The 23,832-nt window shown below is 50.5% G+C and overlaps 1 protein-coding gene and 1 pseudogene across 1 annotated transcript in view; one reads left to right on the top strand and one right to left on the bottom strand.

Moving 5' to 3' along the window:
• Positions 1-5,326: 5,326 nt before the first annotated feature.
• LOC102770768 lies at positions 5,327-8,386 on the bottom strand (annotated as a pseudogene).
• A 3,797-nt stretch (positions 8,387-12,183) lies between these two features.
• Positions 12,184-23,832, top strand: part of SLC28A1 (solute carrier family 28 (concentrative nucleoside transporter), member 1) — a 30,060-nt gene continuing 18,411 nt past the window's right edge. The window contains 8 exon segments of the mRNA XM_015562793.1: positions 12,184-12,520; positions 13,980-14,067; positions 14,900-14,988; positions 16,170-16,261; positions 18,193-18,379; positions 19,603-19,744; positions 20,448-20,561; positions 21,936-22,013. Of these exon segments, the coding sequence (XP_015418279.1) occupies positions 13,996-14,067; positions 14,900-14,988; positions 16,170-16,261; positions 18,193-18,379; positions 19,603-19,744; positions 20,448-20,561; positions 21,936-22,013 (774 nt within the window). The 5' untranslated portion in view covers positions 12,184-12,520; positions 13,980-13,995.

The following is a 23,832-nucleotide window of genomic DNA, read 5'->3' as shown; positions in this document are numbered from 1 at the left end:
CTGTTCTCTTAACGCCATGGGTGTAGACTGAGGGGAACTCAGCAGTGGAGCAGGAGGAGGCATTGTGGGAGATGGAGTGAGCAATCCACATACACGGCTGTCCAGTGCCTTCAGAGACCTATTCTGGAGTAGCCACCCTATGATGGGGTGCTGCTGGCCTTGCCTCACTCTGGCTGGGTGGATCAGATGATTCCAGTTCACAGGGGTAGCCTAGCCACCTGGATGCCGTAGCGAAGCATTTAGGCTTTCTCAGAGGCAAGCCAGAGGACCACGTCTCAGAAAGGTGATCATTTTTGTCCAGTGCATCACTTTTTTCCAAACCCTGGGTTCCCCTGCTGTATTTTTCTGGTCAGTACTTGCCACAAGCTTCATATCGCATTCTGCTCCGTCTCAGGCTGTAAATGGCTCCCCGCATTCTTCAGACAGACAAACACCTCATACATCATGGAATCTGCCACTGGTGGCAGAACCCTTTCTACTAAAGGCTTTCCCAGCTGGAGAGCCTTCATTTGCTCTAGGCCCAACTCAAAGCTGGTAGCCTAGGTCAATCAGTAAGCAGGTTGGAGCAAGATGCCCCAGAGTGACTTTATTTATTTATTTTTTTACTAGAATTGGGTCTTAATGGTAAGGTATTCAAAATACAATAATTTGTTCCACATTATGGAAGAATATTCTGACCTTAACCCCTTGGCCTCCAGGAACTTATTAAGGTGTTAGGCCTTTGCATTTTAACCTGGTTTATCTCCCACCTCTGACTCACAATGCCTTACCAAGGCTTCTAGGGAAACTGGAGTTGCTGTCAGCATGATAGAACTTAGTGATGATGAGGTCAAGGTCCCTGTGAGCCGGGTGGTGGCACAGTGCTAGACAGATAAGATATTCTATATGTCGAAGCCAGGACAGCAACAGAATACTGCTTCCCTGCCAGATGAAGATGGCATGCTTCTGATGGTCTCTGTTCATCAAAATAGAGGGAAAAAATGAGTTCACTAGATGAGAGGATTTGTACCGAGTGCCAGGAGCTGGATGAATTTGCTTTAGCAAGAAGACCACTCTGAAGTAGCACGTGCAATTGGAGTCATCCCTTTGGGAAGTTTACAGCAGACAAAGACCTCCTGGTGTCTTGCACTGGCCAAGCTGAACTGTGGTAGTAATCACTGTGACTTCACTCTCAAGACTTTGGTAGTCACACCACTGTTTACAGTTTCCCCCAGGAATATGGTATTACTTTTGATTTACCATTTTGCTAGAGAGGGCAAATTCTAATGGCTTGCACTTGTCCTACGATAGTCACTCTTGCCCCACAAACCAGAGAGCCATGGTGAGGTTTATACCTATAATATATCCATTTCAACTATACACTCAACCCCTGGTTGGCTTTGGGATTTCACTATAGCATAAAATTTGATCTGTGAATGACCCTCATTGATTGGCAGATCACATGCTTTTCCGTTGTTCCCAGAAACAATGGAAAAGCCAGTGTCCTACAGTGTCCTCTCCCCAGATTTGGGTGTTTACCCTCTCCTTCTATAGTCCCCAGACAAAGGCCCAAACAGATCCCTCTGGGAAGGCTGCAAGGGTTACAGTATTTCCTAAGTGCTAAAGTAAGGTTCCTCTTCAAAGATAATTGACTTCCTCTCCATTGAAGGTCTGGAAATTAAGAGATTTTGACTCTACCTTGGCATCTTGAGAAAGACCTGTTTTCCCACCCAGAAGTCTTCAGTCATAGCAGTAACTAGGGACTGTCTTAGGGGATGCCTGGTCCTTTTCATTCCCGGGACCTAGTGATTGATTAGCCACAGCTAGAGGTCTGATTTTCATGCCTGTGTGCCTTACGATGACTCCCTACTTTGTTCCTTCTCCCTGTCTCGCTGCTGAGACCAGGAGCTCATTTTCACAGCAGCTCTCAGGCCTGGAGAGGAAAGCCAGCAGAACCTCGCCAGTTAATTTCTCGTGGCAAGGAGCGAGACCCGTGGGTCCTGCCAGAGGATAGTGAGAGGGTGGATGGACTGGATGCATGCCAAGGACCCAATAAAGCATTCTTGTCTCCTGAAATCTGTGAGTTTCTGCCTTTTTGGGATTTTTGGTCTTTTCATTTAATTTTGCATAGTCAACATTTGGTTCAGATTTGTATTATTTAACAATCCCCACCATCCCAAAAAACCTGGTAAGCAATGTACCTGGCTGACTGAGCTTCAACTTTGAATGCAGAATCTCTGGTGAGTGAACATATAAACAAATATAAAATATAACCTGCACCAAAATTATGTTCTGCTATCTTGGTCAAATAGCCTTAAAGGAGTTCCCATAAAGTTTTCCTTTATTTTCTGACAATGTATCTAGTTCATACAATTTCTTCTGGGTATAACTCTTCTTTTCCTGCTCTAATTCTGCCTCACATTCCCTGGTCTATGTTGAGTGTGGATTCTGATTACTAGCAGATCAACAGTGTAGCATGGGGCAGGGTCGAGGTCTCCATTTTGCAACTCATGCTGTAGGTACCCCTGAGCTGATCAAATTCAGAGAGGCTGTCTCATTGATAACTAACTTACAAGAAAATGGAAATTGTACACCCAAAACCCACCACCTTGCTAATTTTTAATGAGAAATTTTAACTATTCAGGAAGCTGACACTAGTGTTTGCCTGACAAGTAGATTCTTCCCTTTTTCTTCTGAGAGGGAAAGTTTAAGGGAAGCCGCATTTTGAGAAAGTTGTTTGATGAGCATAGAACAAATCAGACAAACCTCAGTTCAAATCCAGCTTTACTAGTCATGTGAACTTAAACTTGTTGCTTAACCTCTCTGAACTGAGAATGCCTCTTTTATATTTTATTTATTTTTAAAATAATTCTTTATTGAAAATATTAAATGTGTTCCCCTTTTTCCCCCACTGCCCTCCTCCAGCCCTTCCCACCCCCCACCCCAAGCCTTCACCGCCCCATTGTCTATGGCCATGGGCCATGGAGATGCCTCTTTTAAAAAAAACATATATTTTTTAATTGATTTCAGAGAGAAGAAGGGAGAGGGGGAGATAGAAACATCAATGATGAGAGAGAATCATTGATTGACTGCCTCCTGCATGTCCCCTACTGGGCATCGAGTTCACAATCCAGGCATGTGCCCTGACCAGGAATCGAACCATGACCTCCTGGTTCATGGGTCGATGCTCAACCTCTGAGCCAGGCCCTCATTTAAAAAATATCTTTTCACTAATACAGATCTATTATATGTGATTAGTATATGTCCTGGGTGCATAATAGTGAACAAAACAGACATATACTCCTCCTTCATGGAGCTTACAGTCTAGGTGAAACAAACACACCAATACTTGTAAAATGGCAAATATAGTATTAAGTGCTACAAAGAGGGAAAATGGGAGGGAATACCAGCAGGGGCTTGGACCTACATTAGACTGGGGCTCTTAGAAGCTAGTCTAAGGGTGTGATACTTGACCTGAGATCTGAAGGACGTTGATCAGAGGATAGAGGAAACCATCTGTGCAATAGTACAGGACAGAATGGAAGCTTGGGTGGATAGTGTGGTAAACAAGAGGACTGTGGTATTGCAGTGGGAGGTTCAGTCAGAGAGGGGTGGGGCCAGGCTCAATTTGCATTGAGCCCTAAGAGCGGGGAGGTATCAGTTAGGATCAGCTACAAGTGGAAGTAATAGAGAAGCCCTCAAGTGACAGTAGTCTTAAGCAAGAGGAAGTTGTTTCTTCTGTAGAAAGAAGTCGGTAGGCAGCAGGAGAACTGGACGTGATCCAGCTAAAGTGGGCATGGCAGTTGTAGAATGTCGTTGGAACCAAGGCTCCTCTCTGCTCTCTCCTGTCAACTCGAGCAAGAGAAATGATTGATCCCAAGTACAACATCTTGAGTAGAACTAAAATAATTATACAGTTGTCAAACATCAGACAACTAAATTTTTGTTTGTATAGAGTCAACAGATAATGTCTATAGAAAAATAAAAAATAGTATCTATATTTATGTATCAGTTGTCTATTTGTCCATCCTTCCATATACCCTATGATTTCTTCATCTATCTATCTATTTCTATCTGTCTGTCTATCTACCTGTCTATCTATCTATCTTTCATCTATTTATTTAAAGAGGTTACTACCAGAAGTGAAAAACAAGAACAGCTTGTTCGTAGTTGTCTGGGGTGGGGGTTAGGGAGATGGGACTGGTCTCTGGCTTTCTCAGCTCTGGTCCTCCTGAGACTGCCCAGTGATGAGCTTCCATTGCCGGTCACTCATTTGGATTTTACTTGAAACAGAAAGGCCTCCAGAAAGACCCACCTCCTTCGGCTTCAGAAACTCCTATCAGAGATTGGATTGTATCCTATTCAACTGGCAAATTTGAGCTTCATTGTTAAGTTGCAAAGGCAAATACAAGATTGATGGAACTCAGCTAGACAGGAGTGTCTGTCATCAGGAGGCGGTGGTTATATGAATGGAGCTTACCTGGGTTGGGGGCACCAAAAGGTCCTGGAACCCAGGAGGCACCGTCCTCTGTCTTCAGAACTGATGTGGTTCAGAGGTGGCTCTTCCCTGTTATTTCCAAAGGGCTTCAAGGAGCAGCTACCAGACACTCAGCCTCAGGGGACACACCACACACGAGGATGACCCTGGCACTTGCAGCACATACCTGGGTGGTAGAGTTATAACAGGACATGATTATATGGATTCCTGGCCTGAGGTAATGGTCTAGTCAACTCCTTTGGCCACTTTTTTAAAAAATTGATTTCAGAGAGAAAGGGAAAGGGAGAGAGAGAGAGAAACATCAATGATGAGAGAGAATCATGGATCAGCTGCCTCCTGCATGCCCCCTACTGGGGATTGAGCCACAACCCCAGGCATGTGCCCTTGATCAGAATTGAACCTGGGACCCTTCAGTCCACAGACCAGTGCTCTAGCCACTGAGCCAAAACAGTTAGGGCTGTCCACTGTTTTTTGATTATTTGAGTAGCACATCCAGGCCCAATATGGGACATGTCCCTGTGGATTAAAACTGACATTTCTTTTTTTTCCTCTTTGTATGTGTGAGAAAGCCCAACAATTAGAGGCTGTTTTGCATTTAAGGATTTAACACTGGCTATATACAGAAGGGACAGCATTTCAGTTAGAAATATTTCACCTGTTACCAAGTTCTCGCTGTTAATATGGCAACATTTAGCATCTTACTATTTTGACATTTAAAAATCAGCAGGCATAATCCTACTCTTGTATCCTTTAGTTCCCAGTGACAAATAATGCAGTGATAAGGCCTGTGGTTTTCAGTTCCTCTTGAATGACATTTATTAGCAGAGAGAAACCTGATGCGTTAGCTGAAATTTGGCAGCCCAAGAAGTACACCAACTGCTTCAAAGCACCCCATGCCCTAGGAACAATGCTTTCAGTTGACCTTCTGACCAGTAATCCAGCGGATATGCCAAAAGTTTCATTGAGAGAGTATTGGCTCATAAAAAGTTTCCCACAGTGACAGCTCTGTTTATTTGCCCAATGAACAGCACACGTTCCGGCCACACAACAAATGTTACTGGTGATAGTAACTGAAGTAGCTCTTGCTAGACCTTCTTTACTAACAGATCCTTGCTTCCCCTTATAAATCATATTACCAATCATATTGCCCAAACCAGATGCTACAGCCCAGCCCAGCAGGCCAAATCTCCCCCAGTCTCCTGCATATCTCAGCTTGTCAGCTGTCAGAATGGGTGCTGTCACCTGTGGATGCCATTTCACGAGCCCTCTTTAAAATGTTCACAGCCAGCCAATAAACCCCATAAGCCCAGAAAGGCACCCCCTCCAAGGCTGGTCCCAGTGCCTCGTTTATAGCTGTCTTCGGAAAGGACTGCTAAAACACCGAGTCCGAGCCAGGGTCCACAAAGGCATCTTTTGGCATCGCTCGGGTTCTGAGGCACTAGCACAGGAAGAGCACTCTGCTCCTATGTGTGTAGTGCCTGCTGTATTATGTGTATAGCACTTCTGGCAGAATCTGTACACAGCAGGCCCTTTGCAAGACGGTCAAGTTCATCCAGTCTCTGCAGACGTGGGCACCACCTCCTGTAGCACACTGCACCAGGTGTAATGTTGAGAAGTTTCCCCCTCCCATTTGGATAAAAGTCGACAGGTCCTGCCCTAACTGGTTTGGCTCAGTGGATAGAGCCTCAGCCTGCAGACTGAAAGGTCCCAGGTTCGATTCCGGTCAAGGGCATGTACCTTGGTTGCGGGCACATCCCCAGTAGGGATTGTGCAGGAGGCAGCTGATTGATGTTTCTCCCTCATCGATGTTTCTAACTCTCTATCCCTCTCCCGTCCTCTCTGTAAAAAATCAATAAAATATATATATTTTTAAAAAGTAAACAGGTCTTGGTTTGGAAATCGATCAAGTGCAGGCTCCCTTCTGGGCAAAAAGTGTTAAATCCTTCCGTTCCAGGTGTACATCCCGAATACCAGTGGGTCCATGTGCTACATTCGAAGTCCAATGTTTCAGGACGCTTTCCAAGCTCGCAACTTCTTGTTCGTCCTCTGCTGGGATATCAATAGGTTCAAAATCTGAGAGCTTTACTAGAGTTCCCCCAGTGTCCGTGCAAAACCACGGGAAAGGGTTTTTTTATTTTTGTTTTTGGCATCTTTGATCTTCATGGCAAGGCCTGAGGGGCCAAGGGGCAGCCTGGGGTTGAGTGCACAGAGGGTGGTGGTGACTCCAGGGGTAGGTGGGCCCTTTGAGGAAGAGGAGGGTGGGCTTAGGGTGGGGCAGTGGTGTCTGAGGTGAGGTTGGCCCGGGGGTGGCCCTACAACCCCCAAAGTGGGAGCCAAGGCCAACCCAAGCTGGGGAAGGCTGCTGGCCTTCGCACCTGGCCCAGTAGGGGGGGGCCCTTCACCCCCGCAGTTGCCCCAAATGAAAGGCCCTAGGACCCCAGCCACCTCTGCATTCCCGACTGACCTTTCTGATCAAATTATACACCCGGTTTCACATTAAGCCTCTTTGGTTCCACCAAACCTCCATGAGAATTCTCATGGTAACAAGGCTATGGACAAATGCAGGGCTCTCTCTCAGACTCCCATGAGCGAGGCAGAGTACCTATGGGAAGGAGACTGCTTTGGCCTGGCCCCTGCCGGGGGTAACCCCCAGCATCCTGGGAGTGAGGGGTGCCAACAGAATGAATCAGTTTTCACCTGTAGCGGAAGCTGCTGGCGCCCTGCAGATTCCCTGTACCACGGGCACCCATCTCCCAGGTGCTATGTCAGTTAGGGCATCGCTGCACCTTGTCTGAAGAATTGTCCTGAGTTGAATGGAAGCCACTTTACCTGGGAGGCAACGCCCTCTCCCAACCCCTTCCCTAGTCCTTGGCTCACAACAGACTGGCCTGGCCTGGCCTCGGGGAGGGACTAACCCAGCCGTGGGCAAACTATGGCCCGCGGGCCCGTTTGAAATGAATAAAACTAAAAAAAAAAAAAGACCGTACCCTTTTATGTAATGATGTTTACTTTGAATTTATATTAGTTCACACAAACACTCCATCCACGCTTTTGTTCCGGCCCTCCGGTCCAGTTTAAGAACCCATTGTGGCCCTCGAGTCAAAAAGTTTGCCCACCCCTGGACTAACCTGTTGAAGAGTTTGTGTAGGGTTTGTGTTCCAGACTGAAGCTAAGCTCTTCCTAAGACGATGCTCTCACTTCTTACCCACACGCTATGCTGCTTCCCTTACTTCCCTCGCTGCCCTTTGGAAATAATAGGAAAGAGCCATCTCTGAGCCACATCAGTTCTGGGGTCACAGGACAGTGTCCGACGGATTCTCAAGTAAATCACTTGGACAAAAATCCTCATCTCTGCTAAGGAATCTGCATAAGATGAATCAGGCACCCTGCTGTGTAGACTGTCACTGAGCAGAAATTTCACTGGGTCTCCTCTTTTATCAGGGCAAAATGGATATTCTCGGACAAGTTGGAGTTGGACTTAGTATTCAGGTTATGTGGCTGGTTGCCCAATAGATCAGCCCCTGCAGTATTTGTGCTGGGTCTTAGGAGGTCGTATCCATGATGTCATGGAGTCTGACCCGAGAACACAATTCATAGCCACCGGCTCTAAGGGTAGGCTCAGAATCCATCCTGCCTGCCAAGCAGCGGGCGAAGTGGAAACATGGGGTGGACACCTCAAGTGACAGTCGCCTACAGTCTACATCAGCCTGTTCATCTTCTCAATGGTTGCTCCATGTATGATCCTGGCTTCCCCATTACACACCTCCATGGAGGACAGGTGGGGGACATGGTGACCAGTACCTATCACACTGATTATTATGAGGGTTAATTGGGATACTGCAGGGGAAGTTCTTAGCACAGCCTGGTACATACCAAGCTCTCTGGCGTGAAGCTGTCAGCTGGTGCCATAGTTGTTACCGTCTCCTGGAACCACAGGCTCCATCTGAGGGCCCATTCACACACTGCTCTTCTCCGAGCCAGGAGACCCCGGGGCTTGTCCCTTCGCTCAGATGAGGTGGCTAAGCAGCATCTCTACTCCATCCCTGGAAGTGGTGCCTCCTGACCCACAAGCTGGCCAGTGTTTAGCTCCCGTGTTGGGTCATGTTCTCCACAAACCACCACTGTCATGGAGCTGAAGGGAATTGGATACAACCTTTGGAATAGTGACACTTGATTCTACAGGCATGGCGAAATGGAAAGGAGTGGTTCCATGGAAAGGAGTGGTTCCGAATGAGCCATGGTGTATGACTGTCAGGTCCACACAGGAGGAACACTTGGCCCTAGCCTGAGGACAATCAGAGATGAGGCCAAGCCTTTCGGTCTTTGGCACAGTGCTACCAGTGGAATTCCCCCTGCGTGGAAGGAGCCAAGAGATGCCTGGAAAGTTTCATTCTTCCTAGCAATTTTGTTTACTTTGTGATGCCTCACTTGTCAGCACCTTCCCTATGGACACTTCTGGTCTGTGGTAAATTTATTTTTCCAGCTCCTCCCAGGAAGGCCTGAAGTCCTCTTCGTGCAAACTCTTGTAAAAAAAATTCTGGCTTTGCTCAGTGGGTGCCTCACCAGACCACTTCTCTGACAGGGAGAGAAGACAGAGCAATCAAGGGATTATTTCTGCCTGTATAAATAACCAGCTTATCAGCTGGACTCAATGTCAAATTCTGAGCCAACAAAGCAATGGAAATCCAAATTAATAGCCCTGCAGCCCTTCCCAGAGGCTGGAGGAAAATGGTGCACCTCAGATAGAGGATGTGGCCTAAAAGCCATAAATGATATATTTGAACCCAAAGGGGTGATGTGCATTAAGAACTACTTTGGTTTGTAGAACATCCTAACCTGGATCCAACTGAAAACAAAACATCTCAGTCTCTCATGATATAAAAAGCAAATGAAATGGAGAAGAAAGAAGGATAGAAAGTGAAATAACAAAGGGAATATTCTTCACAAAATAGTAACCAGTTAAATATTTGGAAACAGTGATCTCCTACCTGCTTGGGGAAAACACCCTGCCTGGTGGCCTTGGGCCCTCTTGGATGTGTGACCAGGTGTCCTTATGTCCTTTTGTCACCAGCCCTTCCTTCCTTCCTTCCTTCCTTCCTTCCTTCCTTCCTTCCTCCCTTCCTTCCTTCCTTCCTTCCTTCTTTCTTTTTGTCTTTCTTTCTCTTGAGAGGAACGGAGTGGGAGAGAGAGATAGAAACATCAATGATAAGAGAGACTCATTGATTGACTGCCTCCTGCATGCCCCACACTGGGGATTAAGCCCACACCTGGGCATATGCCCTGACCAGGGAACAAACCATGACCTCCTAGTCATAGGTCAACGCTCAACCACTGACCCAGGCTGGCTGGGCACCAGCCCTTTCTTGTTGGCTGAGAATGAGATGAGCCCCAGACCCATTCTTTCATTTTGTATTAGATAATGGCCCTTTGTGCCCATCTGTTCTCTGTGAATAGAGTCAAGGTGTGGACTCTATCAGGGGACACTTGGATAGTCATGCCAAGTGGCCATTGCAGGGGTGTTCGACCTTTTAGGTATTGGAGAGAATGACAAGGTCATATTCCTGCAACTTTTTGTTCAGTGCTTGGACACATGAATCAGTGCAATGAAAGAGACCTCACCTGTGAAGAGCCAAGACATGAGTGTGGGCAAGTTTGTGAGAAGAAAATAGATTGTCGAACACCCTTTCCGATGATGGTTGCCTCTTACAGCCCTGAATGTTTCACTCACCACTTATAAAAATATCCTCTTTATTGTATCAAAGCCTGGCAAGGAGAAGGATTTCCTTCCCGTGGCTTGGCCAAGAATTCCCCAGAAACAGAAGGTGGCCCCAAAGAACTAAACCCAGAAACAGGTAAGTGGTTGCCTCTAAAGAGTGGGACAGGCATGGGCGAGGTGGAGCAGCCTCTTCATTATAAATCCAAGCGCTGTTTTGTTTTGGTTGGAAAGGAAATATATATGTATATTTATTCCTTGTCTTCCTCTGCCTGGCTCAGGCCCAGGCCTCACTCTACCATCCCGTGGGTGGGACAGGCCTCAGAGCTAAACATCTCAGGAACAGCCTCCTCAGGAAACAGGCCACAAGTGATGCACTGAGTGCTGCAGTCACACAGCTGGATGGGGCAGAGCCAGGACCCCTGCGGTCCCCCAGCTCTCAGTCTTTCCCTGGTGGCCTCAACTCAACCCACCCAGCCTCCTCACTGCCCAGCCTGTGGCTTTTAGCCGAATGCCACCTGAAAAGAGATCTGGTGCCTGACTTCAGTGGCTCAGTGGTTGAGCGTTGACCTATGAACCAGGAGGTCAGGGGGCAATTCCTGGTCAGGGCACATGCCAGGGTTGCGGCCTCGATCCCCAGTGTGGTGCGTGCAGGAGGCAGCTGATCAATGATTCTCTCTCATCATTGATGTTTCTATCTCTCCCTCTCCCTTCAGCTCTGAAATCAATAAAAATATATTTAAAAAATAAAAAAAGAGCATCTGGTTTCTGGGGGCCAGGTCCACTACGGTCACTCCTCCTTGAGTGGGGGCAGCAGCGGAGAAGCACAGGGTCTCCTGGCCTGGAGGAGGAGAATATGCCAAGACAGCTCTGAGGTGGGACTGTAGCAGTGATGACACCTGCCAGCCTGAGGGTGCCAGGCTGTCTGCCAAGCACCCACCAAAATTAGCTCACTTAACCCTCATGAATATTTAAGAGGCAGATACTCTTACCCACCCCCGCTGTGTTACAGATGAGGAGACAGGCTGCCTTGGAGAGACAGGAATGAATCTAGACCTTTCAGCTCCACGCTCAGGATTTTATCTCATGACACACAGCCTATTAAGTCCTTGCTGTGGAGATTAGGGCACATGAAAAGGTCGAGATGCCTGGCCGGTGTGGCTAAGTGGTTGAGCGTTGACCTATGAACCAGGAAATCATAGTTTGATTCCAGGCCAGGGCAACGTTTCTGGGTTTGGGGCTGGATCCCCAGTGTGGGATGTGCAGGAGGCAGTGGATCAATGAATCTCTCTCATCATTGATGTTTCTATCTCTCTCTCCCTCTCCCTTCCTCTCTAAAATCAATAAAAAAATATTTTTTACAAAAGAGGTCAAGGTCGTAAGCTGCAATAGAGGGAATGCTTTGAAACAAGCTTGGCTGCTTCTGGATGTGTTGTGTTTCCAGGCTTTCGCCTGTCTGGACACCAAGGGAAGAGAGGAGGGGGCAGGGAGGAAGGGAGGGAAGGGGGAGAGGTGAGAAGGGGACCGAGGCAGAGAAGCAGCTTCAGACCCCTCTGCCTTGACTGCGACTCACTTGATGAGGCCCCTGTGAGGGTAGCTCCGCCCACCCTTGTGGAGGTTGCACACAGAGGCAGGTGGCCTGCTCAGGATACACCAGATGACGGGATGGGCACTGAGTTTACAGTTGTTGACCTGAAACAAATAGGCAGCCAGATATTTCTCTAGCAAAATGGGTTTATTTGGGAAAAACAAAGAATTGCCATTCAGGACAATTGCTGCCTAGCCTAATAGCAAACCATTCGAAGTTTCAACAAAGGGAGGAAATTCTTTCGTAGAAGAGGAATTCTGGAAAGCTAAGATAAACAGAGACGTCTTCCCGCTGGGCTACAGGAACCCACGAACCCACGCCCTTTTAAATGAGTTCCTGTTTATTACTTTTAATAGAATCAAGACAGCACATTGGCTCCCCCACTGAGTGGGCAGGGCAAAGTGTGGATTTCTGCCCAGAAAAGCAAGTTGCAAAAAGGCTGGTATAGTCTGAGCCCCTTTGGTAAAATGAATGACATTTAGTAGTATTCACTTAAGAAAAAAGTCCGGACAGAAAGTGCCACAAACTTTGTGGTGGTCATCTCTGAAAGTTTCACGTTAGGGGAATTTTTAACTTCCTTTGTTGTGTGGGACGCCCAACCTACGTCAAATCTGAACTCTGCCCCGGAATTCCCCTTAAAATGAGAACTCAGGCTAAAGTGAAAGCATGTTGCACACAGCCTGTCTTCACAGAAAAACACGCTGCCGCCTGCCCCGGAGAGTGGCTTGTTTACCACAGATATGTGAGTAGGAAGAGGATCTTGCCTCCCTCCGTGCGGCTGTGTGTCTGTGTCTGTGTGTGTGCATGAGTAGCTGAGCTTCCCCAGGCTCCACGTGTGGGTGCCCTTACACAGATGCTGCTGCTCTTGTGTGCACACCGTGAGCTTAACCGGGCTGCTGTTTGGATAGTGTAGGTTGCCACCCAAGGGGAAGAAAAAAAGAGGGAAGATATGGGGAGATACGGGGTCTCAGGGCTCTGACTTACAGGTGAGTTTAAGCCTATGAACTGAGCTTCAGTTAAAAAAAAAAAGAAAGAAAGAAAAAGGACAGTATTGGCTCTTGTGTCGACAAGAGGCCGAAAACCAGGACTACAGGCTTTATTAGAGGAGAAGACCTGCAGGGCTGTCTCGCAAGGGGAGGACAGCAACTCGTGCAGAGGTGAGCGCGCCTTTTGAGGGGCGGAAAGGGAAGGAATGGGGGCTTAGTGTACTCGGCACGTGCTGATTGGTGGCTTACTGTATGTTCCATATAGGAACAAGGGCTTAGGGTATTTGGCAGGTGTTGATTGGTGGTTCAATGTATCGTCCATATAAGGTACATGGTTAGTCGCTCAGGTGTTTCCAGGCTGCAGGTTAAGTCATACTCCGCCCACCAGTTGGGGGAAGGGAGGTTCTATCAGTAATTGCAAAGTCCCTCTGGGGTAGGGCTGACTTCAGGTACAATTGGGTACAAGGACTAGAATGAAGTCTTCAGGACATTGTGTCTCCACCTTTCAGAGGTGGGACAGTACAATACAATGAAAATATCACTTAATGGCAATGGTGTGTGTGTTTTTCTTTTAATATAGTGTATTTTTATTGATTTCAGAGAGGCAGGGAGAGGGAGAGGGAGAGAGAGGGAGAGATGGAAACATCAATGATGAGAGAGAATCATTGACTGGCTGCCTCCTGCACGCCCCACACTGGGGATCGAGCCTGCAACCTGGGCATGTGCCCGTGACCAGGAATCGAACCGCGACCTTCTGGTTCATAGGTCGATGCTCGACCACTGAGCCACTCGGCTCCAGCTGGGCAATGGCAATGGTTTTAACCTATTGTGGGGAGCGTTGAAAGCTAGGGCCTCTCTTCACAAAAATACCTGTATCAGGAACACCTACGTGCTATGCAGAATTCCTTCCTTCTCTTCCCTGTGCAGGGGGGCAGACTTCCTTTGCTTCTGCCTGGACTCGGGGTTTCTGAGAACTTGCCTCTCACAGGTTCAGAAGTGAGCGCAGGAAGGGATGCCTTCCTCTGTCCTTGGGGAATCATGGCCATGGCCCCCAGCCATGATGAGGGTTGAGTTCTGGGATGGTAGCAACTATGCTAGTTGTCTGGTCCCCCCTGCCAGCCCTCTCCCTTCCCATCCCCCTCCCTTCCTTGGGCCCCTCCCCGGGTCCTGCCTGGCCTTCCCCCTTTCAGCTTTGGGCCTCACTCTGTCTTTCAGCTGGAAGGTCTGGCACATGGAGGACGACACAACAAGACCCAAAGAGTCCGTCTCTCTCGCAGCCGTGGCCAACATGGGGGATGAGCTGGTCTGTCCCCTTCCGCAGTCCCATTTTGGTCCCCTAGTGGGAAGGGCCTTTGTTCACCATCTTCCTTCATTTCCTCCCCACCCCTCACCTGGTTACTTCAACAATTAGGATCCCCACGTGCCCCCACCCCCACCCCACTCCCCTGTGTGCTGGCCTCCTCAGTGCAGAGCAGCCCCTTATTTCACTTCCTCAACACTTGTTGTGTGCCCACCACGTGCCGGTAGGGCCTGCCCTAGTCTGAAAGGTCAGGAAGGTCTCAACAACGAGGAGCCGTCGGGCTGTGATTTAAAGGATGAGAAAGAGAAAGCACGTGGGGGTGGGGGTGGCGTGGGGGTGAGGGTCCCTGAGGAAGTCTCAGCCTTTGAGGAGCTGGCCAGGTTGGGGCCCACCACCCAGAACTCTGGAGCCTAAAATGACATCCTCTTTCCTCCCCTAGTTCCCTCCCCTTCACCACACTGCACAACCCAGGGTGCACCTTTCACATCGTAATTTGCAAGAGTAACCCCGCTACATGTCAGAGCCTAACTCCACAGACTGTGAGGTTATTTGTGTCCTGGGGCTGTGTGACCAGGAGGCCCTGCTTGGGACTCCCACCAGCCACAGCTCAGGCACAGCTCAGTGCCCCTCCCTAGCACAGAGCCCAGCACACAGTAGGTGCTCAATGCATGCTCTGCAGAATTTCAGTTGCCCTCTAATTACTTCCTGTGCAACAGCCCAGCCCCCACCCCAGCCCACTCCTGGTGGCAGCCAGGGCCCCTCCCACTCTGGGCCCCCAGCTCCGGTTCTCACTTGGGGTGGCGGAGACACTGTGGTCATTCTCTGGGGGCTTTAGGAGGAAGACCAGCCCCTGGGCAGCGACTTGAACCATGCGGAAGACAGGAACAATTTGAACGAAGCCAGCCAGGAGCCCCTCTCAGGAAGGTAGGTGGTCTCCAGGAGGGGACGCAGGCTGGGTAGGAGAGGAGGCCACCATGGGGAGCGGGAGTGGGGAGCAGGGGTGGGAGCGTGCTCTCTGCCAGGTAGAAAGGCAACCTCCTGTATCTAGGCTGAAGGAAGGAGAAAACACGATTTAGCAAATGAGTGTGCCAGGCCCGAGGCTCCCAACCTGCTTTGAAGCAGCCAGAGTGAAATCCCATTGGAAACCCCAAAATATGGTGCAGGGCTACTCATGGTTTACCTTGGATGGGGCCCCCAAACCAAACTGGCCCCCCTCTTAACCATTCAGTCTCTGGGCACCTTGGGAACCTCGAGGCTTAGTTTGAAAACCCCTGGACTCGGTCAGGCCCCCCTTTTCACATGGGAAGGCTGAAGGAAGGGGATGGGCCCAGGCCACACAGGCAGCAAGTAGGAGCCTAGAACTAGGCCTCCCAATACCTAGGTCCACTGGGGCCCTCACTGGCCAGTCCTGAGTTGAGGAGAACAGGAGGCGGGGGTTCCATCTGTCTGTCTTGGAGCGAGATTGGGGAAGATGCACTTAGGAGGTGGGAGATGGGACAGAGAGAGGGAAGAGAGGGTCCTTAAAACAGCAGCTGATGCCTAATGAGCTCTGAGTGTGCAGCCTGTGGGACCACAGGGGCTATCCAGATTCCAGCCTCTACTGCAGGGCTAGGCCAGTGACCAAATGACCAGGCAAGAACTGGCATTGCACTGGGCCTGGAAGGCAGTGGGGTCACAGCTGGAGCATAAAGGGGGCTGTTCCCATGTCTCCGGAAGGACTACTGACTCAGCGAGGAGGGTCCCAAGGGAGTAAATGCAGAGGTGAGAGCCTCTCCACCTTGCTCCATGGGACAGGAGGGAGGCAGCCGGCATGATCTGTGCATGTTGTTGGGTAGCTGGTTGCTGGTAAGTTCTTCCTGTTGGCAGGTCATTCCCCTCGAGCTCTGCAGGCAGGGTTATCACTGGGGTGGTGCTGAGTAGCCTGAGCCTTTCCCCGGTTTGCTCTGGGCTGGGGTTGCTCTTTCTCACTGTGGGATGTCAAGGCCAGTGCCTGGCTCACCCCAGGTCACCATTTTATTGGAGCAGCTTCTACCTGGAGGTGCTGAGGATCCCCATGGGGACGGGAGTCTGGGGGCCACTTGTGGACCCTCTGGTCTTCTCCCTAGGAGGACCCTGCAGGCTGCCCTGAGAGTGCGGCACTTCTACAGGGAGCACGCACAACTGTTCCGATGGATTTGCATAGGCCTGCTCTGCACTGGTGAGCCTGGGCCCAGCCCCACCCACCCCGCCCACCCATTTCAGCCATCTCCACCCCAGCCATCCATGTCTCAGGGCAGGGTCGTTCACTTACCCAGTAAGTCAACAGAGCTTTGTTGAGCAACAGCTCAGGGCTGAGCATGCCAGAAGCAGGGCCAGCAGAATTAAGGCAGACCAGATGTTGTTCCCAAGACCAGATGTTGATCAGTTAGGGAGAGGGCAACAACTATGTCCACATAGTGCCGCTTGCCATCTGGGAGCACCAAGGAAGGAGGGGGGTGATCAGGGAGGACTTCCAAGAGGAGGTGGCATCTGAGTCTCACAGGTTGAGCAGGAGTTGGCCAGGTGGAGGGGAAGGACAACAAGGAGTGAGAGGCACTCCATGCAGAGGAACCCCAGGAGCAAAAGTGAAAAGGGACAGGATGTGAACAGGGAGCTGATCAACAGCCTAGTGTGGCCAGAGGGTAATGTTCTAGACAAGGAGCCAGAGGATGAGGCTGGACAGATGAGAAAGGGCTGATATTGCATCGATGTAAGAACATGCCAGCCTGTAGAGAGTTTTTATGATACTTTATTTGAGTCAAACAGAGGATATGCCTGCCTGCAAGCAAGATCTCCACGGACTGAGAAAAATACTTCTGAGACTAACAGTTTGCAGTTTCTTTTATGCATTTGAGATTAAGGAGGGAACGAAAGGACGATTACATAAATGTGGGAGAAAGCCAAGTGCAGACTCTCCAATTAGTCTGGTAGCAGAGGGGGTCGAGTAGAGCTTACACTCACAGTGTTTCATCTCACGTCTTTTATCCAATGGAAAGGCTACGCGTATCTTCCCATTCTTCAAGAGCCCTGGCTTTTGAAACTCATAAGCCAGGGAGAGATATTTCCCCTCTATCTACTATCCACGATCTATCTACTATCTACTATCCTATTCCTTTCTTTAAAAAAAATATTTTTATTGATTTCAGAGAGAAAGGAAGAGGAAGAGAGAGAGAGAGAAACATTAATGATGAGAGAGAATCATGGATCGGCTGCCTCCTGCCCATCCCCTACTGGGGATCGAGCCTGCAACCCGGGCATGTGTCCTGACTGGGAATCAAACTGTGGCCTCCTGGTTCACAGGTCGATGCTCAACCACTGAACCACACTGGCCGGGCTCATATTCCTTTCTGGAGGCATAGCACAGACTGGTTTAGCTCCTCGAAGGGGAGGAGGGCAAAGGGGGAAAAGGACATTCCAGGCAGGAAATGTCACTGTTTAATACTTCAGAAGGGAATCCTGGCACAAATAAGTGGACGCCTTCCTGGAGTATCTGACTCACTTACTCTGTCCTCATTGGAACCCAGTGAGCTCTGGGGCATAGCAGGCCCTCTTTTGACGCTAGAAGAAGCCACACTGTCTAGCAGTCAGTGATGGCGAACCTCTGACACGCGTGTCAGAGGTGACACGCGAACTCATTTTTTTGGTTGATTTTTCTATGTTAAATGGCATTTAAATCTATAAAATAAATATCAAAAATATAAGTGTTTGTTTTACGATGGTTGCAAATATCAAAACATTTCTCTATGTGACACGGCACCAGAGTTAAGTTAGGGTTTTTCAAAATGCTGACACGCCGAGCTCAAAAGGTTCGCCATCACTGGCTCTAGCTTCTTCCGAACACATCTCCTCGCTCACGTTTGGTCAACACTTTGCAGTTCGCAGAGCCCTTATACACCACTCTATCAGTTACCTCGGTAACAACCCTCATCACAGGAAGGATGATTGTTGGCACTTCCAGGTGAGGAACCGAGGCTCAGAGGGGTTGGGTGAAGTTCCTGCCCTCCAAGTTCTGGATGGGGCAGTTGGAGCCGGAGGACGGGGCTGCAGGGGCCCGCAGAGACCCATGTCATCACTGACCCCCCTTCTTGTACTTTCCCCTCCCACTGCCAGCGTTCGCGGCCTTCCTGTTGACTGCCTGCATCCTGAATTTCCAGAGGGCCCTGCCCCTGTTTGTCCTCACCTGTGTGGTCCTGGCCTTCTTGGCCTACAGCCTGTTGAAGAGGCGGCTGGGACCAAACCTGCGGAGGTGTGCCACGCCTTGGGAGCATTCCCGCCGCCAGAGCCTCTGGTTTAAGAGGTGAGTGAGCTCAAAGCCCCCAGGTAGGGCGGGGTGAGAAGGAGCGGGGCACATTGACTGAGGGCCTCTGAGTCAGCTCTGGGGGCACAGCCAGGAATGGTTGAGCAGGGCCTCGGGCCATCCCAACAGCCAGTTCCTGTGCCATGGGGAGCGTACTCCACCCTGCTTGCCTTTTGGAAGCCCCAGGGCAAGCGTCGCTGGTGGCTTCAAAGGTGGCAGCAATCTTTGTGGACATTTGCCAGTTCCTGTCTGGTCTCTGCCCCAGTTACTACAGCTGACAGCAGAGAACAGGACTCAGCAGTTTCCTAAAGTAAGAGACCCCAGCTCATCCGGGCAGGGAGGGCCTATCAGATCATCGGGGACCTGTGTGAGACATGTGGCTGCAGGGTGACCACCCTGGAGTCTGAATCAGCAGGCTGGGCTAGGGTCCAGGTGTCATTACTTTTAGGCAGCCCCCAGGGGATTTTGTTGTTGTTAATAATCCTCACCCAAGGATATTTTTTCCATTGATTTTCAGAAACTAGAAGGGAGGAAAGGAGGGAAGGAGAGAGGGCGAAGGAAAGGGAGAGAGAAAGAGAAAGAAACATCGATGTGAGAGAGACACACACCCTGACTGGGACCGGGGATCAAACCTGCAACCCATGTAGGTGCCCTTGACTGTAAATCGAACCTGAGACCCTTCAGTCCACGGGCCAATGCTCTAACTCATGAGCCACATCGGCCAGGGCAACAGAGAATTTTTTTTCAGTATATTTTTATTGATTTCAGAGAGGAAGGAAGAGGGAGAGAGGGATAAAAACATCAGTGATGAGAGAGAATCATTGACCACCTGCCTCCTGCATGCCCCCTATTGGGGGTTGGGCCTGCAATCCGGGCATGTGCCCTAACTGGGAATCAAACCCTGACCTCCTGGTTCATAGGTCAGCACTCAACCACTGAGCCGTGCCAGCCGGGCCTAACAACACGTACAGAGTGTATAATGGTGGGATGTGATCTCACTGTATTTAGTATTTAGTCCCCTCTCAACCCTGAGAAATGGGGAGCCTTTGGCCTCCTTTTCCCAGTGAGTAAATGAGACTCAGAGAGGCTAGGTGGTTTTCCTGAAGTCACACAGCTCTCTCCTCCCACCAGCCCTGAGTGTGCTTTCCCTGGAGCCCGGGTGGTCTCCTGCGTGGGGTTGGGGAAGATGCTGAGGGTGATGTCTTTCTGCCTTTCCCCTGCAGGGGTCTAGCCCTCGCTGCTTTCCTGGGCCTGGTCCTGTGGCTGGCTCTGGACACCTCCCAGCGGCCTGAGCAGCTGGTGTCCTTCGCAGGCATCTGCGTGTTCATTGGCATCCTCTTTGCCTGCTCAAAGCATCACCGCGCAGTGAGTGCTTAGTTGTCAGGCGTGAGTGGGGCTCAGCCCTTCCTCTCCCGCTGCCTCCTTGGCAATGCAACCACCCCAGTATCAGGACCCCTCCTGGTTTCACAGTGTGGCTAACACCTCCCCTCCTCCCCACTCCCCCCTCTCTCACCCCCGGCTCCAGCCAGGCCCCCCAGAGATCCTGATGCACACCTGAGTTTGGGGATCACCACTAAGGAATCATTAAATGCTGAGAGGCATCCAGCTCCCTGCTGCTGGAGTGAGAACATTGACAGAGGGAGATTACGGCAACGGGGTCCCTGCCTATGGAGGAGGAATGGGGGGAGGGTCCAGGCAGACGAAGGTTTCACTGAGGCCCGACCCTGAGGCTACAATTCCGCCCACCCAGTGATGACCCGGGACCAAGTGCCATGGCATGCCCAAGGCTGGTGAAGGCTTACATGGGTCCTCGGTTAGACCTGCCCACTTCTGCCTGCTGCCCGAGTCTCACTGCCGCCAAGGGTGTGGCCTATTATGAACTCCAGGAAGGATGTGACCACTGGCAATAGGTCCAACCCCTGGCTGGGTCCAGCCCTATCCTACAGGCAGGCTAAAGCGCCCGTAGCCCCTCAGAGCAGCCCCCTGGCCTCTGCTCTCACCCCACCCTGTCCCCGGTGGGTGCCCCCGGGGAGCTGAGCTCACCAGGACCTTTCTGTATCGCCGGCAGGTGTCTTGGCGGACCGTGTCCTGGGGTCTTGGGCTACAGTTTGTACTTGGCCTCTTTGTCATCAGAACAGAACCTGGATTTATTGCATTCAAGTGGCTGGGCGACCAGATCCAGGTGTGTACATGGAGCCCGGCTTCCCAGGGCATCTGGGGTTGCCAGGGAATGAGACACCATTCTCTTGGGGGACAATGGGAGGTGAGGCCTCAGAGAGGGATTGGGACCAAGATGGTTGATGTGTAATGGGCCCCAGACCAAGTGGGTAGCTGGGGGCTAGGCTGTGCAGCTGGTACTTCCCTCAGTCCTGGTGCCCCCGGACAGAGCAGTCCCCTCAGAGGCCGAGTCTGATACCGGAGAGAGGCATGCGGTCCTTGGCAGTCATCAGTGATGTGGGATGTATATTGGGAGTGCTTAGAAAATTGCAAACTATTTACTTTGTGTATGTGTGTGTTTAAAGACAATGTTTAGTCTATTGAAGTTATACTTTCTAAATTTCATTTTTTATTCTAGTAAATACACATAACAGTTACCAATTTAGCCATTTTTATTTTTTAAATATATTTTATTTATTTCAGAGATTAAGGAAGCGGGAAAGAGAGATTGAAACATCAATGATGAGAGAGAATCATTGATCAGCTGCCTCCTGCACACCCCCTCCTGGGGATTGAGCCCGCAACCCGGGCATGTGCCTTGACGGGAATCGAACCCGGGACCCTCCAGTCCGCAGGCTGATACTCTATCCACTGAGCCAAACCAGCTAGGGCCCATTTTAACCATTTTTAAATGTCATTGAGTTTAGTCACATTGTTGTGCAACCATCATGACTGACTTTGTAAAATATGAATTACGGAAGACAAAAGGTTAATCCTGTACTCAGCCCTGAAGGCACACATTTCCACGTGCCCTGGAGGAGAAAGCCCTGCGTGTCCGTGCTCTGGCTCCGTGTGGGTGTTGGAGCAGAAGAGACAGAGCTGCTACTCAGGTCGTGTTCCCCATTTTATAGATGGGGACGCTGAGGCCTGGATAGGAGAAGTGACTTGTCCCTGCAGCCACAATGCACGTCCCGGACCTAAATCAGGTCTTCTGTGGAAGTGTGGCCAGATTCAAACACCAAAGCCAAGAGCCTGGGGCAGGGACAGATGGGGGCTGTGCCCTTGGTCAGGAGGGAGGGGGTAGCAGGCCGGCAGGTGAGGCAGCCCTTGACAGCCGTCTCACCTCTCACTGTTTGGCTCCCTTTGTTGTTTATTTATTCTCTAAATAACTCTCATCTCAGAGCATTTCTTTAAATTTTATTGAAAGGGTGTGTCTTCTGGAGAGAGTGGCCATCAATGGGGCTTTAACAACGCACACTGCCACGTGGTTTCCAGCCCCTACAAGGCCAAGGCCTGGGGGCCTCGTCCTGGGACCAACCTGCCACTGTTTCCTCCCTCCCTCCCTCCCTCCCTCATGGGCTCACTCTGGATTTCATTTTATTTTGTTTTCTCCTTTCAGATCTTCCTGAACTACACCAAGGCCGGCTCCAAATTCGTGTTTGGGGAAGCTCTGATCAAGGATGTCTTTGCCTTTCAGGTCAGCTGACTGTTGGCCCACAAGGCCTTTAGCAGCCTCTTCCAGGCACCTCCAGCTAGTGGGGAGCCCGAGCCAGCTGTGTGGCCCAGGCCTGGGCGGGGGTTCTAGAAGCAGCTGTGTGGGCAGGGGTTCTGGGCGGGGGTTGCTGGGAGTGGCCCTGGCAGGAGGATGGCTTGGCTTAGCGGTTTGCTTTTAGTTCTGTTAGCTGCATCCTTGCTCTTTTCTCCCTTTCTGGAAGCATGTGCACAGACCTGCAACTTGCATCTCTCCCCTAAGCACCCTCCAGAACCATGAATTCATAGCCCATCAGGCTACAAGGATGCTCAGCGATCTTGGGCCTCCCTTTATACTACAGGGGGTCACCCCAGAGGAGCAGTGACCTGGCCACAGTGGCCCAGCAAGTTAGGGCAGAGCCAGGCCGAGGGCTGGAGGTTTAGGGAGAATATGCGGGGGGTGATTCCGGTGGTGCATGCCCACCAGGTACCATTTGGGGCCACCAGGTACCAGGGGGTCCCGGATCCTGGTCTCTCCGGAAGCCGGACTGTCTGGTTACAATTTTCTGCATAGGGGGGATTGGGGAGGGAGTAATTGGCAGATGCGATATACAGCCCAGCTCTAGGAACATCCTCTGTAGCCCCGGAACGTAGTCAGTGACATCATGCCTCCCTTCCAAAGAGCATGCCTAATCGCAGTAGAAACACATTTAAATCCTATTAATGGTTGCTAAAGATTTTGAGATTGGATGTTCTGTTAAGAGAGAAAAACCAAGGGAGGGAGGGAGGTTTATCATTAACCAGCCTCAGCATTTCCTGTCAAACAATAACTGTTTCCTGGCCGCTCTGAGGCCCTATCCTTTGGACAGACTGTCCGTGGATTAGCCAGGGCTTTCTGAGCAAAGATGGGTCAGGCAAGGGAGGACTTCAGACAAATGCCCCTTGGCCACAGAACTCCCTCTCTCACAAGATTCACGAGGCACAAATTTCCCTCCTCCCTGCATTATGCATACACACACACAAACATATACATGCACACATGCATACATGCACATGAACACACACACATGAACACCCTCACATGCCAGGCTTGGGACTTATCCTCAGTGTAGGAGTGGCTTTGTGGCTGAATCGAATAGAAGACTGAGAAGCTTTCTTTTGGTTCTTTCCATGAATCATGTGGACCTGGTCCAAGGCCCTTGGCCCATGTCAGCCTGGGGAAGTCTTCTCTGGGCTCGCTCAGATTTTTAGAATCCAAGCTGCTTCCAGCTGGGCCACAGTCCAGCTCATCACTCTTCCAGGAAGTTGAGCCCCTGCGGGAGGGTCCTTCAGTCCCCACCGCCCCTGGCCTGGAGGCCAGCACAGTGGAGGTGGCAGCCTGGCTGGATCATTTTGATTAGTGATTCCACCTTGGCTCTATTTCCCTTCTGGTAACTTTCCACCCACGTGATGGCCTCCCCCCAGGGTCCCGCATCCTTCCTGGGTCTGGCTGAGCTGGAGCACCCGTCCGCTCATCCCTTCACTAACACTCTGGCCTCTGGAACGTGCACCGCTTGCTAAGCTCAGCAGTGCTGCTCACATGGTCTTTCTGAGGAAGCCCTAGGGAAGTGGTTCTCAACCTTCCTAATGCCGTGACCCTTTCATAGAGTTCCTCATGTTGTGGTGACCCCCAATTTCATTGTTACAAATTGAACTGTGGCCTAGTATGGGACGGACTGAAGGGGTTGGAGGACGACAAAGCCCCTCCCGTCGGTGGGTCCAGAGGGAAGACAATTGGCGTCGCGGGGAGTCAAGGGCTCCGGGTCAAGAGCTGGTGGTGTGGCCTT

The sequence above is a fragment of the Myotis davidii genome, unplaced genomic scaffold (assembly GCF_000327345.1).
Source record: "Myotis davidii unplaced genomic scaffold, ASM32734v1 scaffold898, whole genome shotgun sequence".
Taxonomy (NCBI): Eukaryota; Metazoa; Chordata; class Mammalia; order Chiroptera; family Vespertilionidae; genus Myotis; species Myotis davidii.
This window is presented reverse-complemented; position numbering and strand designations above follow the sequence as displayed.